We start from the raw sequence: 23,049 nt of genomic DNA, 5'->3' as shown, positions 1-23,049 counted from the left end.
CTAACCTAGGAAAAACTTACTAATTCCTGCATGAACCAGTGGTGGTTTCATAATTGGGCTGGTGGAAACACCTATAGCTCTCTGCCTTTCTCAGCTGACACATCACAATAAAACATGATATGAGGTGACTCATTACCATCGTGTTCTATCACATCCATCTCATCATGCAACCTCAGACTTGCATTACATGAGCTGAATAATATTTTCCTAAGAAATCAGGATAGAAAAATCTGTGGTTCCAAGGGAAGTAATTTTACTGATTAAAGAAAATGCCACCACCAAACCTGAATCCTGCTGAGAAAAACAGGGGCTCAGGTGCACCCAAACACCTCCTCCCTGTACATCCCAGCAGGGCTGTCTGCTGCAGCAGAGGCACAGCAGGCAGGGGTCACCCATCATCTGAGTCTGTGTCTGCACTCAGGGCAAAAACATATTGAGCAAAATTGCATTTACAGCAGAGCTGGATCTGACCCAGAGCTGCAGAGAGCCGGACACACTCTGGGTTTGACAGGTCCTGACACAACCTTTTGGGGGCTCAGCTCGATGAGCTGGTTTTGCCTTTGCACTTCAGCTATCACTGTTTGCTGTCCTGTGCCCTCCCATCTCTCTGGGTGTTCCTTCCCTGACGTTTCCTCATAACTATTTCCCCAGACATTTAAGATTTCCCAGATGACGTGGATGACCTAAAAACCCAGTAAGTGAACGCTTGCACACAGCTGTCCCTGCACAAAAGATGCTGATGGGAACAGGGAAACTCACAGCCCAGATTGCTACAGATGGGAAATACCTTCTGCAAATTTAACAAGAAGGGGTTGGCAGTGCAAAAGCTGTTGCATTGCCACGGGCAGTGCTGCAGAAATCGAGGACACGTGGAGTGGCACCGCCCGGGACTCCCGGCACTGCCTGCAGGGATGTGTCACTTCAGGAGCACTCTTGGTGCCTTCCCGAGGTCACTGGAGCCATCTCCCTGGCTGGCAGGGATCCCTCAGGCAGTGCCAGCTTTGTGTGGGAGCAGGCAGCCTGGCAGTGGCCACAGACCTCAGCCCGGGTGGTGCTGGCCTGGCAGAGGCACAGACAGCGAACGCTTGGAGGAGCAACAAGTGGAGGCTGGAGCTGAGCCTGAGCCAGGAGGAGCACGTCCCAAATGCTGCCAAGGAATGTCCCATGACGTGGTTCCAGATGAGGGGGAGGGAAGGTGTGTGGGACCAGGCTCTGGAGATACCATCGCTGCCATGAGCTCATGCTTTCGCACCCAGAGCCTGTGAGAGCCTGGTGAGACTGAGGGCAGCAGAGCCTGGCCCCAGCTCTGCCCTTCCTGCATCCCAGGCTGTGCATGGCCCACTTCTCTTCCTGTCAGTGGAGTGTTAGCAAGCTGATAGTGTGCTACTCATGCTTCTCCAGATGGTCAGCACAATTTATGGAGCTGAGCCACTGTTTAACCATCTTTCCCCATTCTGAGAGGGTGACCAAAGGCAGGAAAGGCTTTCTGCAAGGAATGGCTCAATGTGCTGAATCTCTTGAGCCATAAAAGAGTTAACCAAAGGCTGGCATGAGTGTAAAATCACGAGTGCCATGGAAAAGGTGAGTGAGGACAGGTGGTGGGCAGTGGCTCTTCCCATGCAGGGATGGAGGAGGGGAGGAAGCCAAAGGAAGATGTAGGAGAGAATTTTAAAGCACAGCACCTATCTCATTACCCAGTGGAGTCACATGACGAGTGCCTTGTCACAGGACAATGAGTATTGAGCAGCTTTCTAGGTTAACAAGTCAATGGGAGAAAAAAATACTGGGTAACAAAAAGGCCATTTCTGGATCCAGGAGCCTCTGACCCCCAAAGTGCCACAGCTGGGAAAACACTGGTGAGGTATAACATGCTCAGCCTGTTCGTGTGCTTTCCCCTAGGCAGCCACCATTAGTCACTATCAAAGACAGGACAGTGGACCAGGCAGCTGACAGACAGATCCTTTTCATGGGCACAAAGGGTGACTCACAGCCCAGGGAAGGCTCCAGTGTGGGCACCTCCCCTGGCGTCCGCAGCGTGAAACCCGCGCTGTCACAGCATGGCAGGTTGGAGCTTGTGTCTGCTGCCAGGATCAAGCCAACCACCTGTGGTGAATGTCCCTTCCAGGTAGTGTGGGAACTGTTTTTTTAGTGCTCCAAAACCCCTCCTCAATGCTCCTTCCCCTCCTTGGCTCTGAGTGTGCAGTCTGTCACAGAGGCTGCAAACCCTCTCCTGGTCTGACCTGGCAATATGCAGTAGCACTGCTCATCTAAACATATTGAACTGTCCAAAAATGCCACATATCTGAACTCAAAAAATCAGGCAGAAACACATATTTTATAGGTTTAACTCCATTACATTTGAGGGGTATATGTGCATAAAAGCTTTGGTGTGATCCATGATTTTGCCATCTCAGTTTTCATCTCAAAAGCCTGGAAGTAAGCTTTGGTTTTTAAGTTAAAGGAAATTTTCCCAGCTGCAATCTCTAACACTAAAATAATGTAAAAAAAACCATCTGCCATAGAAGACTTCATTAAATTTCAACCACCAGCAGCCTAAAGAACAAGCAAATTGCTCAGCATTGACCAAAGGATGAGCACTACCCAAAGAAGGGATGGAAAAAATGACATCTGCTGTTTCAGTAGAAAGGTGCATGTGTGTGCCAATGGAAACAGACACTGAAGAGATGCAATCAGACATCCAGCCAGCTCAGTGAGGTCCCTTTCCCTCCTTGAAGACATCCTAGAAAATCCATGATTGCTTCCAGGCAGGTATTGGGGCGTTTCCCTGAAATCAAAGCATTCAGACTCATTATCAACACAAGTGTTGTAATCTCCGTCTCACACTCACTTCTTACTTTTTGGGCTGGTTTTGCAGTGACAACATGAGGCCTTCAGGAAGAGGCAGGAACCTGCCTATGTCAAGTCTGGGATACTTGAAACTGTAGCTCAGGATATGCCAAATGACATGGTCAGTCTCTTCTTGTCATGATGAGAGCAGAACCTGCCCCATGCTTGGAAATGTCATCTCACATCAGCTCAGCCACTTTGTAAGTGCTTCACCCACTGTCAGGAGGTAACAGCTGGTGGCTAAGAGGGCACTAACAAGGTACATAACAAATGTGACACTTCCCAACACCCCACCTAATCCTTTTTGGCTACAAGAGCTTGTGAAGAGACAAAGTGTGCTGACACAGGGCAGGTCAGTCGATCATAGCTCCAAAGATGAACTTTTACTGAGATCTGTATGTGGCTCTAAGTGCCCTCTTAATTCTCATCAACAGGGAGAAAAGTTCCCTTGCCTAGAGTTGTTAGTGCAACAGGTAGCGATGAGAAAAATTTTGCAATGAGTGGTAAAAAATCTCTTAAGAACAGCTTCTCCCTTGGAAAGAAGAGAACTAAATATAGCTAATCATGGGCAAATGTGCCACTCCCACCCTCCCATCAATGTGTGAGTTACAGAGCAGCAAGGTGTTCTGTGGGCAAGGAAACGTGAGAGAGCCCTAAAATGTAAGCTCAGTTTGGACATAAATGAGAACTGTACAAGATAACCAGGTTCTGAAATGCAGGAAGGACTAACCTGTGCATCCAGGGAATCCTGTGCAACTAGCACACAAAACAAAAGGGAAAAAATGGAAATTAATAGAATTCTTTACAGGTAGAATAAAACAATGAACATTTGATATAGTAACAAGCTAATCCTACCACTTGATAGGCACCAGTTTGGTGGCACATGGTGGGGAACATTCCTGAAGAGCAAGTGGGTACAGGTCACACATTTCAAATGTGGTTGGGTAAACATGCTTACCTGATGATTACTGCACATTTTCTAGATATTTGACTCATCATCTTTTCAGTGTGTTATTTCAAGAAATACATACAAAGGTTCATGAGGTAGTTTGAAATTTGGGGAAAAGTGAAGTCTCTGTAAATGCAGCCAAACTGACAGAAGGAAACAGAGCTTTGTGTTACCTCCAGGAGCAGGATGTACAGGTCTGCAAGCTGCTCGTGAAGGTGGCACCAGCACGGAGTAGCTGAAAACTTGAAAAATACTTTTTTATCGTTCTGACACCTACACACTCTGAGATCATTTATTTCAGGTCAAAGTCTTGCCAAATCTTGGTTCAAAGAGTAGACAGTGCACATCTGTGAAAGGTGTGGAAAAACAACTGAATTTAAACAATTTTCACAGTGGCAGCTTCCAAGTGAAGAGCAGGAACATTTATCTATTTGTTTGCAATTGTGTCCCCTTCATTGCAAAACTGGGGTTTTTCCAGTGTTATCTTTTTAAGGGACACCTTTCTGTGTATCCTTCCTGTTACTCAACTGTTATCTACCCTAGTAAATGTATTTTCTTATGGATATAACTCAGGTCTTGGAGCCCAGGTATCTGCTCCATAAAGAATCATTTTGCAATTCATCTTATACATCACATCAGGCTCTGTATTTAAACTAGCTCTCTTTCTGTTCTCAGCTCTTCCACAGAAGTACTGTGGGATGGGCAGGAATCATTTCTCAACTTTCACAATACACAATACATTTATTCACAGCCATTCTTGGGCCAGCATCATCTGTTATCAGTTGTGGTGTCTCACACCCACCTGCATTTTTTCCTACCCTGACACATATTTAAGTGTCCACATCAGCAGGCAGCCTTCACCTGTGGCAGATGGATGCACTGGGACACTGAACCATGTGCCTGCTCCTACAGACACAGCATGAACTCCAGGCTGTCCTGGAAGCAGCACAGCCATGAACACAGTGCTACAGCCACGCTACACTTGAGCAGCTCCCCTTCAGCTAAAATCCAGAAATAATTGGGCTGAGAAAGAAGGAATAAGGCTCAATGGCCATGGGCTCACATCTCTTAATTTCCAGGCAAGCTCAGACAGATTCTGGTAGTTATGGGAGAGCTGACGCCCGTGCTTCCCTCCTCTGGGGACTCTGTTTCCCAGGAGTTCCTCCCAGGGGTGTAGGAGGCCGCCTGTGAGCAGAGCAGCACCCTTCCAGTGGGGTGAGGATGCCTCTGTTGAGACAGGCTTTTCCTCACTAATTCAGAGCCTGCCTGCAGCTCTCCTAATTAATGCTGTGCCTGCCTCCATCGAGCCTGACACAGGGATTGAGTCAGGGAAATATTTATGCACCAAACCCCTGTCTGCTCTAACTCTTCAAGGCACATTCCTGATCTGGAGCCACTCTGTCCCATTACGTGAGGCTGCTCCCAGCACAGCGACAGCCCTGGGGAGACCAGCCCTGTGCTGGCGTCACCTCTCCCTTCCTCCACCTCTGCTGCTTTTCCAAAGCATGCACTGTGTCCCAGCAAATGAGCAATAACAGCTTTAAACTAACATCTGTATGGGGGCATTTCTCCTGCAATATGGAAAGCAACCTAACCAGGATGCAGTTCAATGTTGTGCATTATCCAGGATGAATATTCCTTGCATGGCAAATGTGCAAGCTCTGCTTGAAGTATACACACACTCCTCATAGTGATGTTTCCAGCCAGAATGAACCCTCATTTTCCAGTATCAGCCATTTGACACAGGGACTGTATTGACTTGCTCATGGATTTAACAAAAGGAATTACCTGGAATGCTGGTGGGCGTTGTGTGAATGAGGACTGTCCCCCTACGCTTACAGCCTGAACTTTAATGGGAGTGAACCAGACAACTGAAGCCAGTCTACAGCACAGTGCAAGAGGACAAAGCATAAAGGCAGATTTTCTTTATTTTTAAATATTAGTAACACTGCACAAAAAAAAAAAAAAAAGTGGTACTTAAGTGACAGAAAACCGGTACTCAGTCCTTATTTAATTTTAACAATAATTTACAGACCCTAAGAGAGTTCACAAATGGTTATTGTGTGTTATATGGTGCCTGCAGAGGGTTACATTAGGTAATTGAAGCTAAACCATTCAGATACCAGAGACGCCAGAATTTGTTATATCAAACCATGCCAGAATGCAGACTTTGGCTTTTCTGTTTAGCTCCTCTCTTACACCATCATTATGTGCATTCCTGCATCTTTGAAACGTTAGGATGAGTGAGTTTCTCCAGGAACTGTGGACTTTCAATATTGCCAGGTTTAAGGCTGTTACATCAACAACATATTGGCAAGAGGAAGACAAAAGAAACAAAACAAAACCATAAGCTGCTAACTCCTACCTGGAGGTTAAAAAAGGAGACAACACACTGACAAGAAACATGCAGGTGAATGCTTAAGGCAACAACAGAGGGGCTCTGTACACACCAAAAGGTTAAGAGCAGCAATGTGTCATGCACATGAGACGAGTATGGGAAGCAAGGAAGTCATCTTGCCAGGAAATATGTATTTCTTTTAAATCTAAGACATCTTTTCAAGCTAAAAAAAAAAATAGTCCTGCAATAAAACCGATGCAAAATGCTTTCATACATAAAGGTGTAAGTTCTTTGCAGAACAAGTTGATAAAATCTAAAACGGATGCTGAAAAAATGTTTGTTATCTAAAACCTACTCAGGAGAAACAAAGAGCAGTTTTAAAGTAGCACTTGGATCATTTGTCTCTAGGTTCTGAAAATAAACTTTTAAAACAAGGAATGATTTCACTAAATGATTCATCAGGAGTCAACTAAGCCTAAAGAAATCAGTAGGAGTGCTTACAGGAGACCATCATTACTTAAAATCTGAAAATATAACTTCAAGATGCAATTTAATATGAGGGTACATTTTAATAGGGACAGAACTGCCCAGCCTGGGGGAAAAAACCCAAAAACCCAACCATAACAGTCACTTATTAATCTCACATAAATTACCCTATAAGAGCTCATGTCTCAGTCCCACTCCCAACAACATGAGTGAACAGGACTCTTCTTTCAACAGGCCTGATTTGATGCCAGTGACCAAACAAGCAGGCATTTGCCTTTTATATCCTACAAGACAAATAACAAACACTAGGCTAGAGTTGCCTTAGTCCCAGGGAAGAAGAGGTAAGAAATTCTGTAACTCTTTCCAATCTTCCAACATGACACAGTCTAACCACGACCTGCCTCGTCTGAATTCCCCAACCTGAACGGGCAAGAAAGCCACTCCGTGAAACTAAAAGGAATAACATAGTGCAATTTTAGTACAGTTTTAAACATGAGTCACTTCCTTGGTAGCAGTGTGAACAATCAAAAAATATACACAAAAAAGAGGTGTGCTCGAAGGTACATGAAGTTGTTGTCATTATTTTAAAGGTATTGGCATAGCAGAGAAGTCCATTTTAGTAACTCGCTTTGGTTGACTTCTTCTTCTTCAGTTCCTCTCTCTGCTTCTGCTTCCTCCTCTTGCTGCCTTCTTTGTATCCTGAGGAAACATGGCTTGTAAAACACTTTTCACAGCATTCACAGACTTTTCTCTCTAGCAAAAGCACATGTTCTCTGAATGGTTTAAAGAATATTAAAGAAAAGGTCTGGCTTCCTAATGTGTTGTTTGGTTTTTGTTTTTTTTTTTAAATTGCCATTTCCACTATATCCCCCATTCTACTGTATCCCTTACATAGGATAGAAAGAAAATACTACCAATCTTTGAAGTTTTAAAAGATCTGGAGAACTTTCAAAATACTTCAAAGCCATTCAGGAAAAGCTTCAAAATTAGAGCACATGCAAAACCAGAATAATTTTCAAAAAGGAAGCAATAAATAAGACTTATGCAGCAGGAGCAATTTAAGTACTGGCATTTCCTGCTCACAATAGTCAGAGTTACCACTATATTTGCATTTCCATTTTAAGACTAGGGAATGCCAAGAATCCTGAGTAAATAAGAAGGTGCTCAGTGTTTACCAATATATATTTTATATGCTGGTCATCAGCCTGCTCATGCTTAACTATGCACCACAGGTTATATTCAACTGCAGCCCCAATGGTGCATGAAAGCATTGAGTTCAAGCAACAATTATTTGCTACAGGTTCAGTAGGCACAAGCTTCCAGCCATGTGATCATCATTCCAATGGTTTATTACCCCCACAGAGATGTGTGTAAAACAGGTCTGTGCTCAGCATCACACCTTTTCCTCCAAACTTGCAGTAAAATCAACTTGCTGGCAGACTTGCACGGGCAGTGAACTGTGTGAGCCACCACATCTACCTGGGCGCACTCATAAATCTAAACTGAGAGCCAGTAAACATTTCCCTCAGACAATCACTCTGTGATGTTTTGAGGCAGCTGGAGGGATCTTTCAGCTCAGTGGTGCTCTGTCACTGGAAATCAGCACAGTCCAGTGGCCAGGGCAGGCACAGAGCAGAGCAGCCCCTGCAATCCAGCTGAGAGGCAGGGCTGGGAGTCAGAGGAATGGCTCTGTGGAAAGGCACAGCTCTGCCTCTATGGAAATCTCTTTTTTTTTCCTCTGTCCTGTCAGCAGGCAGGCAGAGATGGCCCCAAGGGAGCAGTTTCACCAGTGCACCTGGTTCTTCATCAATTTTTCAATAGCAAAATTAAGACAGGAAAAGGAAGTGGTGGGAGGCCGGGGGAGTACAAAGCCACACTGTGGCTGCAGTTTGCTCCTCAGCAGAGCTCCTCCCAAGCACAGTTAGAGATGTGCCCACAGCAGAGCTGAAGTTCTTCAGTTTAAGTTTAAGACTTGGGGAGAAGCACAAGCTAAGACTTTTGGCTAAAACCATTTGAGACATTACCAAAAGCTTAGAGGAAATACATTCATTGCAGCAATGGGAAACTGTTCTAGGTTATCACTCTAGCTCCTGTGCTGCACCCACAGCATGACTTCATCTTTAGTAATTACCTGAGTCAAGGGGCAGGATATTTATTTAGAAATTGTGCCATGAGCGATCAGCCTGCACAAAGTTAGAGTGGAAACCAGTTTTCTTGTTTAAGGAAGAGAGAAACTGGTGGTGCTTAGCAGAATTGCAGATGACACTGGGTTTTCCCTGCACTCTGTCACCTCCTGAGCTAAACTCCTGTCCCTGTTCACTGTGTGAACATCTCCTCACCAGGAACTCCATCCAGGAAGTTTCCTTCCACATCAGCCCCTTGGTCACCTGCACATCACCAAAAATAGGATTCTTTTGCATTCAATTCACTGAGTAAGGAACCCATCCCTGAGGGACTCAAGCATTTCCCTGCTTTCCCACAAAGGAGGAGGAAAAGATGTCCTGATTCCTGAGAATCAGTCATCTGGGGGTGTTATTCAGAGGATTCCTCCCTTTACTGGAAGGAAAACCAGCATCATATCAGTTGATCAGAACTAGCTCACATAATAACTATGAAACAATCACACAGATATTTGGGAAAGGATCATTAAACCCTAGCAGGTACTAGCTTCATAATTTTTTGCATTTTTCATTCTGAAAACAGTGTCAGTATTTCTAAAAGATTTCCACATCCAGGCATGATAGCATTTGATGCTGCTGTTTTATATCATAATACTTTTTCCCATTTTCTTCAAATGCTTGAGATTTTGAAAGCAATTCTAGCAACTGTTTCTTAAAAATACTGAGTCAATGTAAATTATGACTTGAAGTGAATGCCACATAATTTATTGTCTTATAAATGAAACAACTCAAATGTTAAAATATTGTGGTATGAAGATATTTAGGCATTTGACAACATGGCCTCCTACCAGCCTCTGGTTTGATAAGGCTGAAAAGTGGAAATCTTTCAAGCGTTATCACTGACACACAGAAAGAGATTGCCCAAAGTAGGAGATAACACACAAACACAGAGTATTCCTCAAGAGAAAACTGCCAGGTCTTTTCTGTTTTGAGCCTGCTGTGATAAATAATTTCACTGTCTGCCATTTCCTTTTCTACCCCCACCTAAGAAGAAAGGATAGGTCAAACTTTGCCAGTCTGTTGCTCCAGCGATGCTGGGTGATAACAGCCAAAACCCTGATCCAAACAAGTGAAGCAGCTCCTAAGATAAATAAGAATTGCACACTAAAGATGTAACCCTTCAATGCCTATTTCACTCCAATACTTCAACCAGCACTAATTAAAAGTATATTTAGCTGCCTTGGTTACAAGACTAGCCCCAAAGTCATGAGGCAATAAAATCTGAATTAGAAAGCAGCAACCCCGTGACCGATCACTCTGCAGTGAGCCTGGAGAGTCGCCAGCATCCCAAAGTGTCCATAGAAACTTCCCATAGTAAGTGCCAGGCTGACCTGGCTTCAGCCAAACTGTGCTGGCCTTGGAGAAGGCTGCTCACATTTCCACCCTCAACAGCAATCTTTAGCCACCCAAACTCTAGAAATGCCTCACGGGGCAGAGGGAGAACAGGTCACCAAGAGCTTCGCCAAGCTGTGACGTTTGGAAAACAGAGTCACTCAAATGCAGATAGAAATCTCCCTAAGTTGGGATTTCTTGCTTTTGTCAGCTGCCAGGGGCAGAGATGGGTGAAGCAAGAATCCACACCAGTTGGAATTACACCTGCTTTACTGCTTGGATAATTCTTGTCTAAAACAAACAGCATCAGCTAACCCACTCCTTCCATGTCATCCCCTTCTCTTCTACTTCAGGAAGAGCCATAAGGAGCACGTTCAGGAGCTATTCCAGCTTTCATGAAGCTGCTGAAGGCTGAAAACAACTTCCAGAAACACTTAGGTGCAACTCCTTCAACCACCACTCAACAAGGACCCAAACAAACTGGGAAGCTTCTCTGCTGTGTCCCAGATTGACTTTCCTTCTGGCTTTCTACTTCACTGCCATCTGCACCTCCCAAAGTCACGAGTTTGTTCAGTCACTGGCTGTGAAACTCATCACATTCCTGGGTGGCAGCTGCAAGGGAGGCGAACACATTGGGCAGCCCAAATGTCCTGGGGAAGACACTCCTACCCAGTGCATTTCTGGCATCCTGCTTCTTCCTGCCCTGCCCGACATCTGCCTGCCCTACCAGGATGCACAGAGTGGCCACGGGTCTGCCCCACCTTCCTTGTGCCAGCACAGAGCAGCGGAGGAGTGAGCAGAAGGAAACAAGGTGTTCAGTCACAGCTGACAATCAACACCCAGCATTGCTGCTGCTTGACCCACACCAGTGAGCAATAAAGGCACGATTTTTATAGAGGATTTGCCAGGGTGAAGACTTTGGAGGAGCCTCCTTCCAATTTCAGAGTGAAACATTGAGGCTGGGGTTGGGAGAGATTCACAATTTCTGCTTAAGTTCCAAAGAAAATGTTCTCCAAGATCTACCAACTTTTTGCAAAGATTGTGGCCTCCTTTCAAAGCATGGAAGCAGCTAAGGCCTCAACACCCACAGAGCTTTAAAAGGGCAGTGAGGCACTTTCAAGCTGGGTTCTTGTAGTGCTCTTTCTAATTTTCTGATCTTAGAAATCTCTCTCTAGTCAAAACAATAAACTGCTATTTCAAAGGCAGCTGGCTTACTTCTGAATTGCAGCCACCCTCTGTTATTTTATACTGACCACACTCACACAGGCCATTGTAAAAATTCACCCCAGATCACAGCTTAAGTATAATTTCATGTGTGACTCAATTTGCAATTACAACTTTGCACTTTCACATCCCCTCCCCTCAGCCTGAGCCACTGCCCAGCACACAGCACAACCTCACCTACTAATTCCTCTCCTCACCCACAGCTCCTGCCTGTGCCACGGAGCATCCTGGAGAGGGAGCCTTCAGTCAAGGCCTGGGGTGACAAAACATCCCACCCTGTCTAGGTATGCTGCTCCACTATTCAATTATCCACACTGTCAAATCCAAGGGCTGAGTTCTCCAGTTTCACTGGCCAACCTGGTGATGTAATCCCAGCTTTGATGTTTTAGGGGACTGAAAAGCTTTAGCAGCTTGCAGGGGCCTTCCTCTTCCTGCTTGCTCACCACACCATTTTCTTTACCAATTCTGCCTAGAACTGCCACAAGAACAAACCAAGCCAGACACCACCTGTTTGCCTCCTGTTAATTAGGGTAACACCGGCACTGAATGGATTTCCAAGGTTTTACTCCCAAATGGCGAGCAAAAGCTTGCAAGGCTCTGCAGCCATGGAAGCCTTTCCACACACAGCCCAGCTGCCTTTGATGGGTAACAAGATAATGCATGGATAACAAGATGATTTTGCACCAGCAGCCAAAACACCATGAGTGAAGGCAGCTCTGGGCTAAACATGGGGGCAGCCAGGCAGTCTCCAAATCCACCAGCCAGGCTCCAAATCAACCAGCCAGGCTCCAAATCCACCAGCCAGACTCTAAATCCACCAGCCAGGCTCCAAATCCACCAGCCAGACTCTAAATCCACCAGCCAGCCTTCCCAGCCCTGCTCCACACGGGTACAGCTGTTATCCCATCCCACTTGCACAGTTACAGCCAGGGGATGTGGGGCAAAGGGAGGGAAAACTCCATCTCTGCCCCTCCTCATGTGTTAGACTTCCACAAAAATCAGTGGCTTTGCTTTCCTTTCTCTTTCCAATACATGCCCAAAAGGAAGTTTGTGATGGAATAATAAAGTAATTAGTTTGGATAACAAAGCACATCACTGTTACTAGTTAGTAAAGTGTAATTCAGGAAACTGCACATTGGTAAAAGAAACAGAGACTGAATTAAAGATGAAATGAACTACAAACAGCTCAACTTTCCAGCAGAGGAAACCATGCCAGGAAAGGATCAAGATTAGTTAAGCTAGTTCTTTTAGAGTGGTTTCCTCTTCACAGATGCCAGCAGATGAAAATGCAGCAAAAAATGAATTATTAATGTTGTAAGTTGTAGGTTAATGCAAGCTATTTCTTTGAAAAGGAAGAGCAAACCTTGCAATATTATCTTCCAAACAATGAAATTTGTATCATATTTTTTTTGCTATTTGAACAATTAAACATTTCAATCATTCTTGCTGGATGAAGGCGAAAACTCTCAAATCTAAAGCAGTAGTTTTTAAGGGGTAGTTATCACTACCTCTGGCATTAACAGCTGCCATCCCCAGGTCTCTGCTGGCATTAGCACCACTTTGCACAGTCAGCTGTATATCACACTATCAAGGAGCACATCAATTGCAGTGTCTGAATTCTTATTTCAAAAATTCCTTTTTGGAGCTAGAGAACTGTTTGATATATGCAGCAACTTCAGAGCACAAGAGGTGAAGTTTTATTCTAAAAGGCCATTATGGAACCAAGAACAGTTTCCAGAGCAATTTCTACTAAAACACAAAGCGTCCATGGTAGATGGAGAATTAAATTAAACTCTCAATTTTTTAGTTAAATACCCACTGTGATAACTGGCAATCCTTCTAAGTAGAGGATTCATCTCACCTCTGGATATTGCCAGTCTAAAGGAGTTGGCCAGCCTTTCCTCTTGGGCACTAGAGAGATGCCACTTCCAGAGGGATTCCCACCACATAGTCAAGATTAAACCTATCCCCTTCTCCTTCATTTAAATTTCCTACAGACTTAAAAATCAAAACTCAAACAGTCCCATTCCTAGAGCTGGGAAAAGAAAACCACTTCACTGCAGGTGAATCATCAATGACTGAGGGTTCGCTTGAGATGCTCCAACTGGGACAACATCTAAAACTGCTGCATGGCCCTGCTGTCAAGAACCCCACACTGGTGGTGGCAAAAACAACTGATTCAAGGTGGAACTGCACCTGGATTGAGGCCATTGAACTCAGCTGTTTCCCAGTGAGCTGAGAGGGCTTTGGAGCAAGGCAGAAAGGATGCCGTTCTCTCCCGACGCCGGCCCGTGTAAGCACGGCAGTGATCGGTGAGAAGCCAAGCGAGCCGAGCGCGCTCTGGAATCACAGAGCTGTGCTGGTGAAGCTGCTGGCTGGGCAAGGCACTCAGCAGAGGTGAACACCCATGAAGGGAAATGGCATTTCTGGCCAGGGCTCGTGCACACACTCCCCAGGGAGGGATTAAGACACTCACGTAGGTTTTTATGACTGACTCGACCAGTCCTTCAGCAGCCCTGTCCATCAGAGGAACAGCAGGCAAAATATTTAAAGCAACAGTAAAATCTCAGTCTTACTGCAATCAAGTTTTCACCCTGAGTCTGTTTTGGCAACTCACAATCTACTGGTAGAAGAGAGCATTTGTGATTGCACTAATACTTCTGGAAATTAATTTTAATTGCAAACTTGTGCGTCTTGGAGCATAAATAAATTCACAGCAGAAAGACCTAAGCAATTTTAAAAATTACTCCAAAAATTGCACAGTGCGTGTCAAACTCAGCTGCTCCTTGGAATCCATTGCAAAATATTGTGATTGTAGAGGCCCTTGTGTGCCCAAAGGCAGAGCCAAGGTTTTGTTTTGCCAGCCACAGACACAGGAGACCAAACCTGTAGCCCTGGCATGGGAGGCTTCAGGACATTAGCCCAGAGGTTACACTCAGGCCTCTGTAACTTTCTTCTTTTTTAAAAAAAGAAAAGATTCAACTTGGTCATCTTTAAAGACACAAACAGCAACTTGTCAGGAAGATATTAATCTAAATTATTCTATTTTTTCAATGTGCCGTCTATCATAATATCCTTAGGTCTTCCATCCAAAAGACATTGTTGGGTTTAAAGGCTCATAAACACATTGGAAGTTGGTATAGCACTGGGAGTACCTGAGCACCTGTTTTGGGATACAGTGCATATTTTTCATGTGCTGTGTTTACTCTGAGAAGCCTCATAGGCTCACACTTCCCAGCACTTCCCCTGATTTCACACTAATGAAAAGGGTCCTTGCTTTGGGCATCCAAGTAGAAAGGCATCTTTCACGTAAAAACCTGTCCTTGCAGTCCTGGATGATCTCTGACCACAGGTTCCAATTAAATCAAGTAATTACGAGGACTTCATTGTCCAAGATAGCCTCTGGACTACATTGCCAAAAAATTACAGACTGGAAATATATCAAAGGACTAATTACTTCCAAAAATAACCCGGACAATTGCCACGTTGCCACGTTTGCCTGAACGTTCTCCTCCTCTATTAGGATCTAGTTGACTAAAACTGCAGCTTCCAGAAATAGTATCAACTTGCTGAACTTCTCCTTAGACAAGGAAGCCAAGCACAATTTAAGTAAATGAATGTGCAAAGTACTGTGATGAGTTAACCTCTAAAATGCCTTCACTTTTAACAACAAATAGCACAGGCACTTCAGCAGCACAACAGTATTTGCCCTGGATCCTTAAATATCTCAGGGCGTTAGTGAATCTAGGCTAAATGGAAGATCAGAGCTAAAGCAGGATGAAGGCAAACAAGCTGCTGTTTATTATCTACCAGGGCACTAACATTAAGTCAACACACAGCACCAACTTCTTGCGTGGCTTTTTGCGTTTGGCTTTTGACTATGTGATGGGTCCTTCTCTGCACCTTTTTCACCAACATGCTTGTGCACACCTGATAAATAAATAGGGGTCTCGAAGCTGCTCATAACGCGGCTCTTGTCCTGCTCTTCCAGCTCATCACTACTGTAATGTGCAAAGCGGGGCGAACTGCCAGGCTTGTGGGGCTTCAGCAGGCGCAGGTTGCTGGGCTGGGAGGGCAGCGCGTGTTGTCCTCTCCGTCTGCACTCCTCGGCAAAGGCTTCTTCATCTGCCTCCCCTGCAAAAGCAACAGAGGCAAGAAAGGTGAGCTGCACCCAGAGTGAATACATTTAGCCTGGAATAAAAGCCCTCAGAAATGGGCTGGGGTCACAAAGCTCATGTTTTGGATGTGGTTGGTCACGGACAATCCTGGGTGTCTGCGGACTGGGGAGTGTCTGGAGCAGAAAGCTCCATCGTGGCACCCAAAAAAGTCCACTAGATATGAAGGCTTGGGGGCCACCGTTCCCTTTTCCCAAAGGGCAGGGTGAGGGAGCTGAGCACATGGCCCTGGACAGGATTTCTGTGCAGAGCTTGTCATCCCATCCCACCTCACCTGGACAGCCCTGCTCAAGGAGAAGGTAAAGGGAAAGGAGAGATCAATACCCAAGCTGGCTACAGGGGTGGTGGGACAAGAATTGAGCCAGCATGGGTTCAGAGGGGCCAGATGTTGGACATCACAGCTGGAAGGATGGTGGAGATGTGTGATGGAACACATGAGGACAAAAATCATGTTGAAGCTGTGAGAGGTGAACACAGCCCAGAGGCAAGGCAGGCACACACAGCACAGGCCAATGCACACAATGGAAATAAAACCCAATGTTTGCAAAAAGTGGCATGAAAGATGAGATACTCCTGTCATTCTCATGCTGTGTTGCAGATGATACTTTCCTTTGCTGAAGAAACTGTAGCAGTACCATTGCTGCAAAGCAGAGAAACCAACTACATAACACACACAAAACTCAGCAAAACCACACACTGGAAAACAAACAGATCCCAAAAAGCCAACAAAAGATGGTCAACAGGGAAAATAAGGGGGGCAGGGGGGAAAGACTTGGAACAAAGTTGTGTACCACATTCGTCTCTTAAAGGCTTTTTAAAGTTTCATTAGTTCAATTACTTAAGTACTTCTAATAGAGCTGATGAAATATGGCATCATTTTATTTTCATCAAAAGTGGTGTGTCATATTCTGGAAGTTTTTCCTGGGATGTGGCCGGCATCAGCTGCTCAGGGAGGGGTGTGTGCTCCCAGCTAATGCGTGTGCTCTTAGTTCATGGCTGGAAAATGCTTTGAAGATGAAGGAGGCTCCACGTAGGCAGGACGGGACAGAGCAGGAACCCCCACTTTGTGTGTGCCCCTCCCAAACACAACGGGCTGCGTTGTCTTTACCTTGTAATCCTACACCGGGAGATGCTTCTGAGGGCATGAGGAAAAGGAGGCAAGGTGTGTTTAAAAAGTCATTTCACAGTGCATTTCACAGAGGCCCTGCAGCAGAGGAGGACTCGAGCACACCATGGGCTGTGCTGGGGTGTCAGCAGAGGATGCTCCTTCCCGAGTGGTCAAATGTCCATCCCCACCCCAACACTGCTGCTTTTGTGCCCTGGAGTCCCCCACACTCCAAAGGCACAAGCAAACACCACAGAAACACCAGTGATGGCAGGACAAGGATTCTGCATTTAGTCTCTGCCTGCCTGCATCAGGCCAGTGTAAAACCCGGGGTGAGGCTCTCCTTGCAGTAGGAGAGGGCTGTGTAAGGCTCTTGCAGTAGGAGAGGGCTGTGTAAGGTTCTCCTTGCAGCAGGAGAGGGCTGTGTAAGGCTCTCCTTGCAGTAGGAGAGGGCTGTGTAAGGCTCTCCTTGCAGCAGGAGAGGGCTGTGTGAGGTTCTTGCAGTAGGAGAGGGCTGTGTAAGGTTCTCCTTGCAGTAGGAGAGGGCTGTGTAAGGTTCTTGCAGTAGGAGAGGGCTGTGTGAGGCTCTCCTTGCAGTAGGAGAGGGCTGTGTGAGGTTCTCCTTGCAGCAGGAGAGGGCTGTGTAAGGTTCTCCTTGCAGTAGGAGAGGCTGCCAGGGTGGCACCAGGACATCAGCTACGAGAGGCAGGGGGTGAGGAAAAGCTCAAGGAAGGCCAGATGCAGAATTGCCATCATTACCCAGAAGAGACTACAGGATTTTACACACTATACAAACAGCACTGAAGAAGGTATCAAGCTGATACTACCTATGAAGATAAGCCTATAAAATGCCAAGACTAAGAAAAGAAAGCACATGGAACCTGTTTACATCAGCTGCACATACAAAAGCCAGTCAAGAGAGTTCACTTCCTAACAAATTACAGTGCACCAGAAATAGGAGATCCCTCCTCTCCCATGGAAACACAGTGCATGGATTTCTTTTTCATGTGCAAAGTCCTGCTTAATGTATGTTTAAAATTTATATTCATAGATAGATGCAGGAATGGGAAACACGCTTAGGCCACCCTTGAGGCTCTGGGTGTGTTTGTGCATCACAGAGCCATCCCAGCCAGGCACACTCACAGCTCCTCAGCTCTGGGCTCAGGGAGCCAGCACAACCTCTGCAATCACAGAACTCTTCAGCTGGAAGGAACCTTTAAAGCTCAGCTGGTCCAACCCTCCTGTAATAAACAGGGACATCTCCCACTAGATCAGGGTGTCTCAGGGCCCCATCCAACCTGACCTTGAATGTTTCCAGGGATGAGACACCTACCAGCTCCCTGGACAGCCTGTGCCAGTGTTTTATCACCCCCACTGTAAACATTTCATTGTTGTATCTAAGTCAGCCCTCCTTCAGTTTAAAACCATTACCCTGGGTCCTGTCACTACAGGTCCTACTAAAAGGTCTGTTCTCATCTTTCTTATTAGCTCTCTTAAAGAAATTGAAAGGATTAAATCCATCTTGATCACCTAACAGAGTCCTTCAGTCTTCTATATCCCCAAAGCAAAGGCAAATTTTAGTACAATAAGTAGACCCCCAAAAAATTGCCCAAACTTTTCCCCCCTGATGAGTTGTGAGAGAGCAGAATGGCACCAGAAATTAGTTAAATGGTGCAAGATCACATCAGCTGTGATTTAAATACTGAATTGACTGCAGTGCTATGCATGGCATGAGCTGTCAGACCTTCCTCTGACCATCCACCTTTAGCACACCTGGCACAGCAAAACTAAAGTGGGATTTGCATCAACTCTTCTCTCCTGTTCTACATACTTGAGAGACATTCTACTTGAGAGACATTTACAAACATTTGAGCCAGACAGAACTACTGCAAGTAGAAAACTTGACCAGAATTTACTCTGGGAGAAGTCACCCACAAAGGACATCACCACCAAAAAGTGCTGAAATTCTGCAGGAGCTTTGTCAGCAGTGATGTTTGTCCTTGAAATGGCTTTTAGGAAGAGAGCAGGTATTGGGGATGGGGCTGGGTGTGGAATTCCTGAGTTCTGGGCAGGAATATCCACCCAAGGAGCACCTTCCAGGAGTGCTCAGGTTTCAAACAGCCCCCAGCTCCCCAACACCTCCTTCTTGCCATGCCCTGCTCCTCCACACCCACGTGAGAGCCTGGGCAGCCGGGCTGTGACCCCAGCAGGGACTGATCCAGGTTAAAAATAACCTTTTTGGCAGCTTATTTTTAGCCCAGCTCAGGGCCAGCAGCCAGCTCTGTGCAGCTGCCCCAGCTGGGGCAGGGAAGGGGGAAATTGTTGAGGACAGCTGGAATCAGCATCCAGGTTATGGTGTTAAGCAAAGGATCTTATTCTACTAATACAAATAATAATTAAAAACCTAGCAGTTGCTTCACTTGCAAAACCAGTTTGGAGAAGTTACAGAAGTTTCTAAGAGTTAGTTCTGAAAATTAGTGATTTGGCATTACCAGTAACATTTAAAAACAATAATTAAGATCTGGGTTTGTGCTGCAGCAGAGAACTGCAGCTTACAGGGAATCAAAAACCAAACAGGAGCTGCAGCATCCTAAAAAGCTGTGTTAGGGCTAACAGCTAGGAAAAGGGCTGGGGAATAACTCCTTATAGCAAAGAGGAGCTGCGTGGCAGTGGAAAACAGGGCTCCGTGGAGCTGGGATAAACCAGCAGAGGGCAATCTCGGCTGTCGCCAGTGTCCCAGCGGAACCGCCGCTGCCCGCGGTCACACGGGGATTGTACAAACCTGTCACAAACCCGCGCCAGGTGGGGGCTTGGGGGAGCCCCAGCTACACCAAAGGCTCTGTGCGTGATCCTGGACATTTGTCTTAGCACAGTCTGCTGACTTATCTCAATAGAGCAGTGTCCTGGGGTGACTTTATGATGCTCGAATCCCCAATTGTCTGTTCTGTTTATGTTGATATTATATTCTATAATACTATACTATATCCTATCTGCTGTATTATATTCTGAGGATGACACACAGGAATATAAACAGTGGCAGAGACATGCAGATGAATGTGACAGTATTCACAGGGGTCTTAGGATGAGGGAAGAGATGAGCATCTGGCTCCATGTTTCAGAAGGCTTGATTTATTATTTCATTATATATATTACATTAAAACTACACTAAAAGAATAGAAGAAAGGATTTTATCAGGCTAGCTAAGAATGATAGCAAAGGTTTGTGGCTCGGGCTCTGTGTCTGAGCCAGCTGGGCTGTGATTGGCCATTAATTAGAAACAACCACATGACACCAATCCCAGATGCACCTGTTGCATTCCACAGCAGCAGATAATTATTGTTTACATTTTGTTCCTGAGGCCTGTCAGCTTCTCAGGAGGAAAAATCCTAAGGAAAGGATTTTCCATAAAAGATGTCTGTGACAGGTGAGGTGGGACAGGTGAGTCCCGGAGCCCTTCACAGTCCTGCACAGATTACCATTATTATTTGTGTTTTTTATATTATTTAAGTAATACCCCTGTGTGTCCAGGAATTGAACTGAAATCCTAGCAGTAATTAATGGCAGGACAGTAATGACAGATCTATGCTGAACAAACCAGGGTAAACATCCTGAGGAGATGGAGCTGCTGATTTGCATTTACCAGCTCACTTCCCACACTGCTGCCTGCTGTGCTCTTACACACCACACCAAAGAAATACACCTGGAATTGGGGTTTTCCCCCTCTATTACGAAATAAAAAGCAGGTGCAGCAGATTGCTCAGGAAAGGAACACTTCCCTGAGGCCACAGGCACCGGAGAGCCCCGGGTGCCCCAGGCAGCACCAGGAGATGCAGCTGGTGAGGGACATGGGGCTGTGCCCAGTGACACCACAGCTCCCAGCTGAGCTCCTGCCCCCGGGTATTGGCTTGCAGGAAGCTTCCTCCACCCAAATCTTCTTTGAAGGATGGCCTGCAATGTGTCTTTCTAATCTTACTTCAAGACTCTAAAGTTAAGGGGCAGTGTAAACTCAGAGCAAGGCATCATATTGCTGCTTCAGCCAGTCTGAGGCTCCCCTGAGCTGGTCCTGATGCGAGCTGACACCACAAAGAGTGCAGAAAGCTGGGGAGGGGAGCTTTTCTTGAATTTCTCTCCCCCTCCTGTTACAAGGGTTTGGAATTTACCCCGTGCTCACAGAGGACCTGGAGTTTCTGATGACTCAGCCACATCTGCTGCTGCTGCAGAGAGCTGAACTGCAATGAAGGAGCAATCAGAAGTGAAAGAAAGAGATCCCCATTGAAACACACTTATCTGAAGTCGATTGCACTGTGATCTTTGTAATCTGTTGATAAGATTTTTCTACCCGTGTACTTTTCCATTGTTACAGCAGGTCTGGTATTAATATTTACCTTGGCAGAAGCTACCAGTGTTCTTCCTAGACTGAAGTCCACCAGTTGCTGGGACATCTCAGGATTTACAGGAACCAGCTCAACCTGAGAACTCATCTAACAGATCTGTCCACAGGCCTGGATTACCGTGGGCTGAAAAAATCCTGGAGAACAACTGGATCTTTTGTTTCTTATGAAATCTAATGTATGCTAGCACAGAGAAGACAGCAGGAGACCAAGTGACTCTACTAAAACACAGAATGTAGGGGATCACACCTTGAAAGTTGTTTTCATAAAGTTGCCAAATCATCAGTTTTTTAAATTCCTGTTGGAAACTACGGATGCTCATTATAAAACACCCAGCCCAGGGTATTTTCCAAAACCACGTGCACACACACACACCCCTCACCTCTCCTGAAACTGCTCAGCCAAGAAAATACTCCCTCACCATTACTAGAGGCTATGTTGAGCAAGTTCTTCTGATTAATTGGTCTTAAACCTGTTTCTAAATGCCAGGAAACACGAACACAGTGACGCTCAGCAGGAGTTATAAAACCCTCCAGCCTGGGCTCTCTTGGCTTTGTCAGACTCGACAGAAACCAAAATTTGCATTGAGCCCTCTTTGGAAAACATCTCTGAGTTTGAGAGTGACAGCCCTTAAAAATCTCTCTCTTGCTATTTGATGTGATGCTTCCAAGAAAAAACAGCCATTTTAAAACCCTCTGATTTAAAAGATGCACATAGTTTTGAAAGCTGAAAGAGCCTGAAGTCACTGAGAAACTATCCAGGGAATGCTGGAGCAGCTGCCCCATCTGCACCGTCACTTTTGTAAACTGTAGAGGGAGTTTATTTCAACAGTGACGTTTATCAGCCAAAGCACAGCGCAAACAACGAGGTTTTGAGTCAGCTCACAACAGATCAGTGTCTTTCACCAGTTATTGGCAATCATTTTCCTTCCAGAGCAAATGCACTGGGTGTTACAGAGAACACAAGGTGATTCAGGGTTTCCTGGTGTCTGTCTGAGACTCCTGTCCTGCAGAATTCAAGGAAATATTTATCCAAAGTGGTGCCTGGAGTGCTCAGCTGGGTAGAAGCTGAAGATGCCAGCAGCTCCCAATCCCTGCCCTGCAGAATCCTGCTCCAGTGTCCCACTCCCTTCTCTCACATCCTGCAGTGGCTCTGTCAGCTCAGCTCTCTCAGCACCGATGGCACTGCACTCTGATGTGGGTTATGTCTCCCTGCTCCCACCCAAAAACTCATATTAAGTTTATAATTAGGGGATTTGGGCTGGCCTTTCCCAGGCCAGGACCAGCACTGCTATCTTGCCTGCCATGCAAGCCAGGCATTTCCTGCCAAAGGGGAAAAAATCCAGAAGTGGCAGGAGACAGCAGGGGAGGTGGTGGCAAAGTCCTGGGAAGTGATGGAAAAACAAGGGTGTGGGATTTGGGAAAAGGGACAGGCTGATGGAGTGCTATTTCTGTGCTGGAGAGGCCTGGCTCAGCACCTCCAGTGCCCAGGAAAGGGCAGGGCTCAGTGCAGATTTCTGCTCCATGCTCAGAGCCACCCTCTGCCCTCCTGGCTTTAACAGCTGGCAATGGACCTGCTCCTTTCATTTCTGCCCTCCTATTCATCTGCTCCAGTGCCAGCTCCCACTGCTGCTGCCCAGCTGTGGCACAGACCAGAGCAGGGAAAGCCCCACACTGGGTTCTCTCACCCTCCCTGCCCTGCAGCAGCTCCCTTAGACAGTTGCAACTTTAGATTTTCCTTTTTTTCTTTAGGTGGATTTTACCTGCCACCCCACCCACACCCAAGAACCCCATGATATCCTGCACCCAGCTCAGCGTGTACCAACACGAATCCTGCATTCCCAGCACATCACAAGCTACTCAAGGCACTTTTTACCACAAAGATTCCCCAGTCTGCAACAAACTGGTAAAATAAAGTGAGTTTTCAGCACACACCAACCACAAGGTGCTGCTTTGAAAGGAAATGTGGTCATGCTGTTCCCCATGGTGGCCATCAGGGATCAATGGCTGCAGCCACTCCTGT

At 45.9% G+C, this 23,049-nt stretch overlaps 1 protein-coding gene across 4 annotated transcripts in view; it reads right to left on the bottom strand.

Moving 5' to 3' along the window:
- Positions 1-5,752: 5,752 nt before the first annotated feature.
- The window catches only part of DNAJB6 (DnaJ heat shock protein family (Hsp40) member B6), a 58,401-nt gene continuing 41,104 nt past the window's right edge, over positions 5,753-23,049 (bottom strand). For 2 of the 4 annotated variants that reach the window (XM_064703902.1, XM_064703903.1), the window contains exons 9-11: positions 16,640-16,666; positions 15,287-15,490; positions 5,753-7,319 (exon numbers count right to left, since the gene is read on the bottom strand). In XM_064703902.1, the coding sequence (XP_064559972.1) occupies positions 7,237-7,319; positions 15,287-15,490; positions 16,640-16,666 (314 nt within the window). In that variant the 3' untranslated portion in view covers positions 5,753-7,236. Of the gene's footprint in view, positions 7,320-7,449; positions 15,491-16,639; positions 16,667-23,049 lie in introns of those variants that run through there. The other 2 variants (XM_064703905.1, XM_064703904.1) reach the window with 2 other exon arrangements.

This window comes from Zonotrichia leucophrys, chromosome 2, assembly GCF_028769735.1.
Source record: "Zonotrichia leucophrys gambelii isolate GWCS_2022_RI chromosome 2, RI_Zleu_2.0, whole genome shotgun sequence".
In the NCBI taxonomy this organism is placed as follows: Eukaryota; Metazoa; Chordata; class Aves; order Passeriformes; family Passerellidae; genus Zonotrichia; species Zonotrichia leucophrys.
The sequence above is the reverse complement of the archived record's forward strand: the minus strand, read 5'-3'. Positions and strand labels throughout refer to the sequence as shown.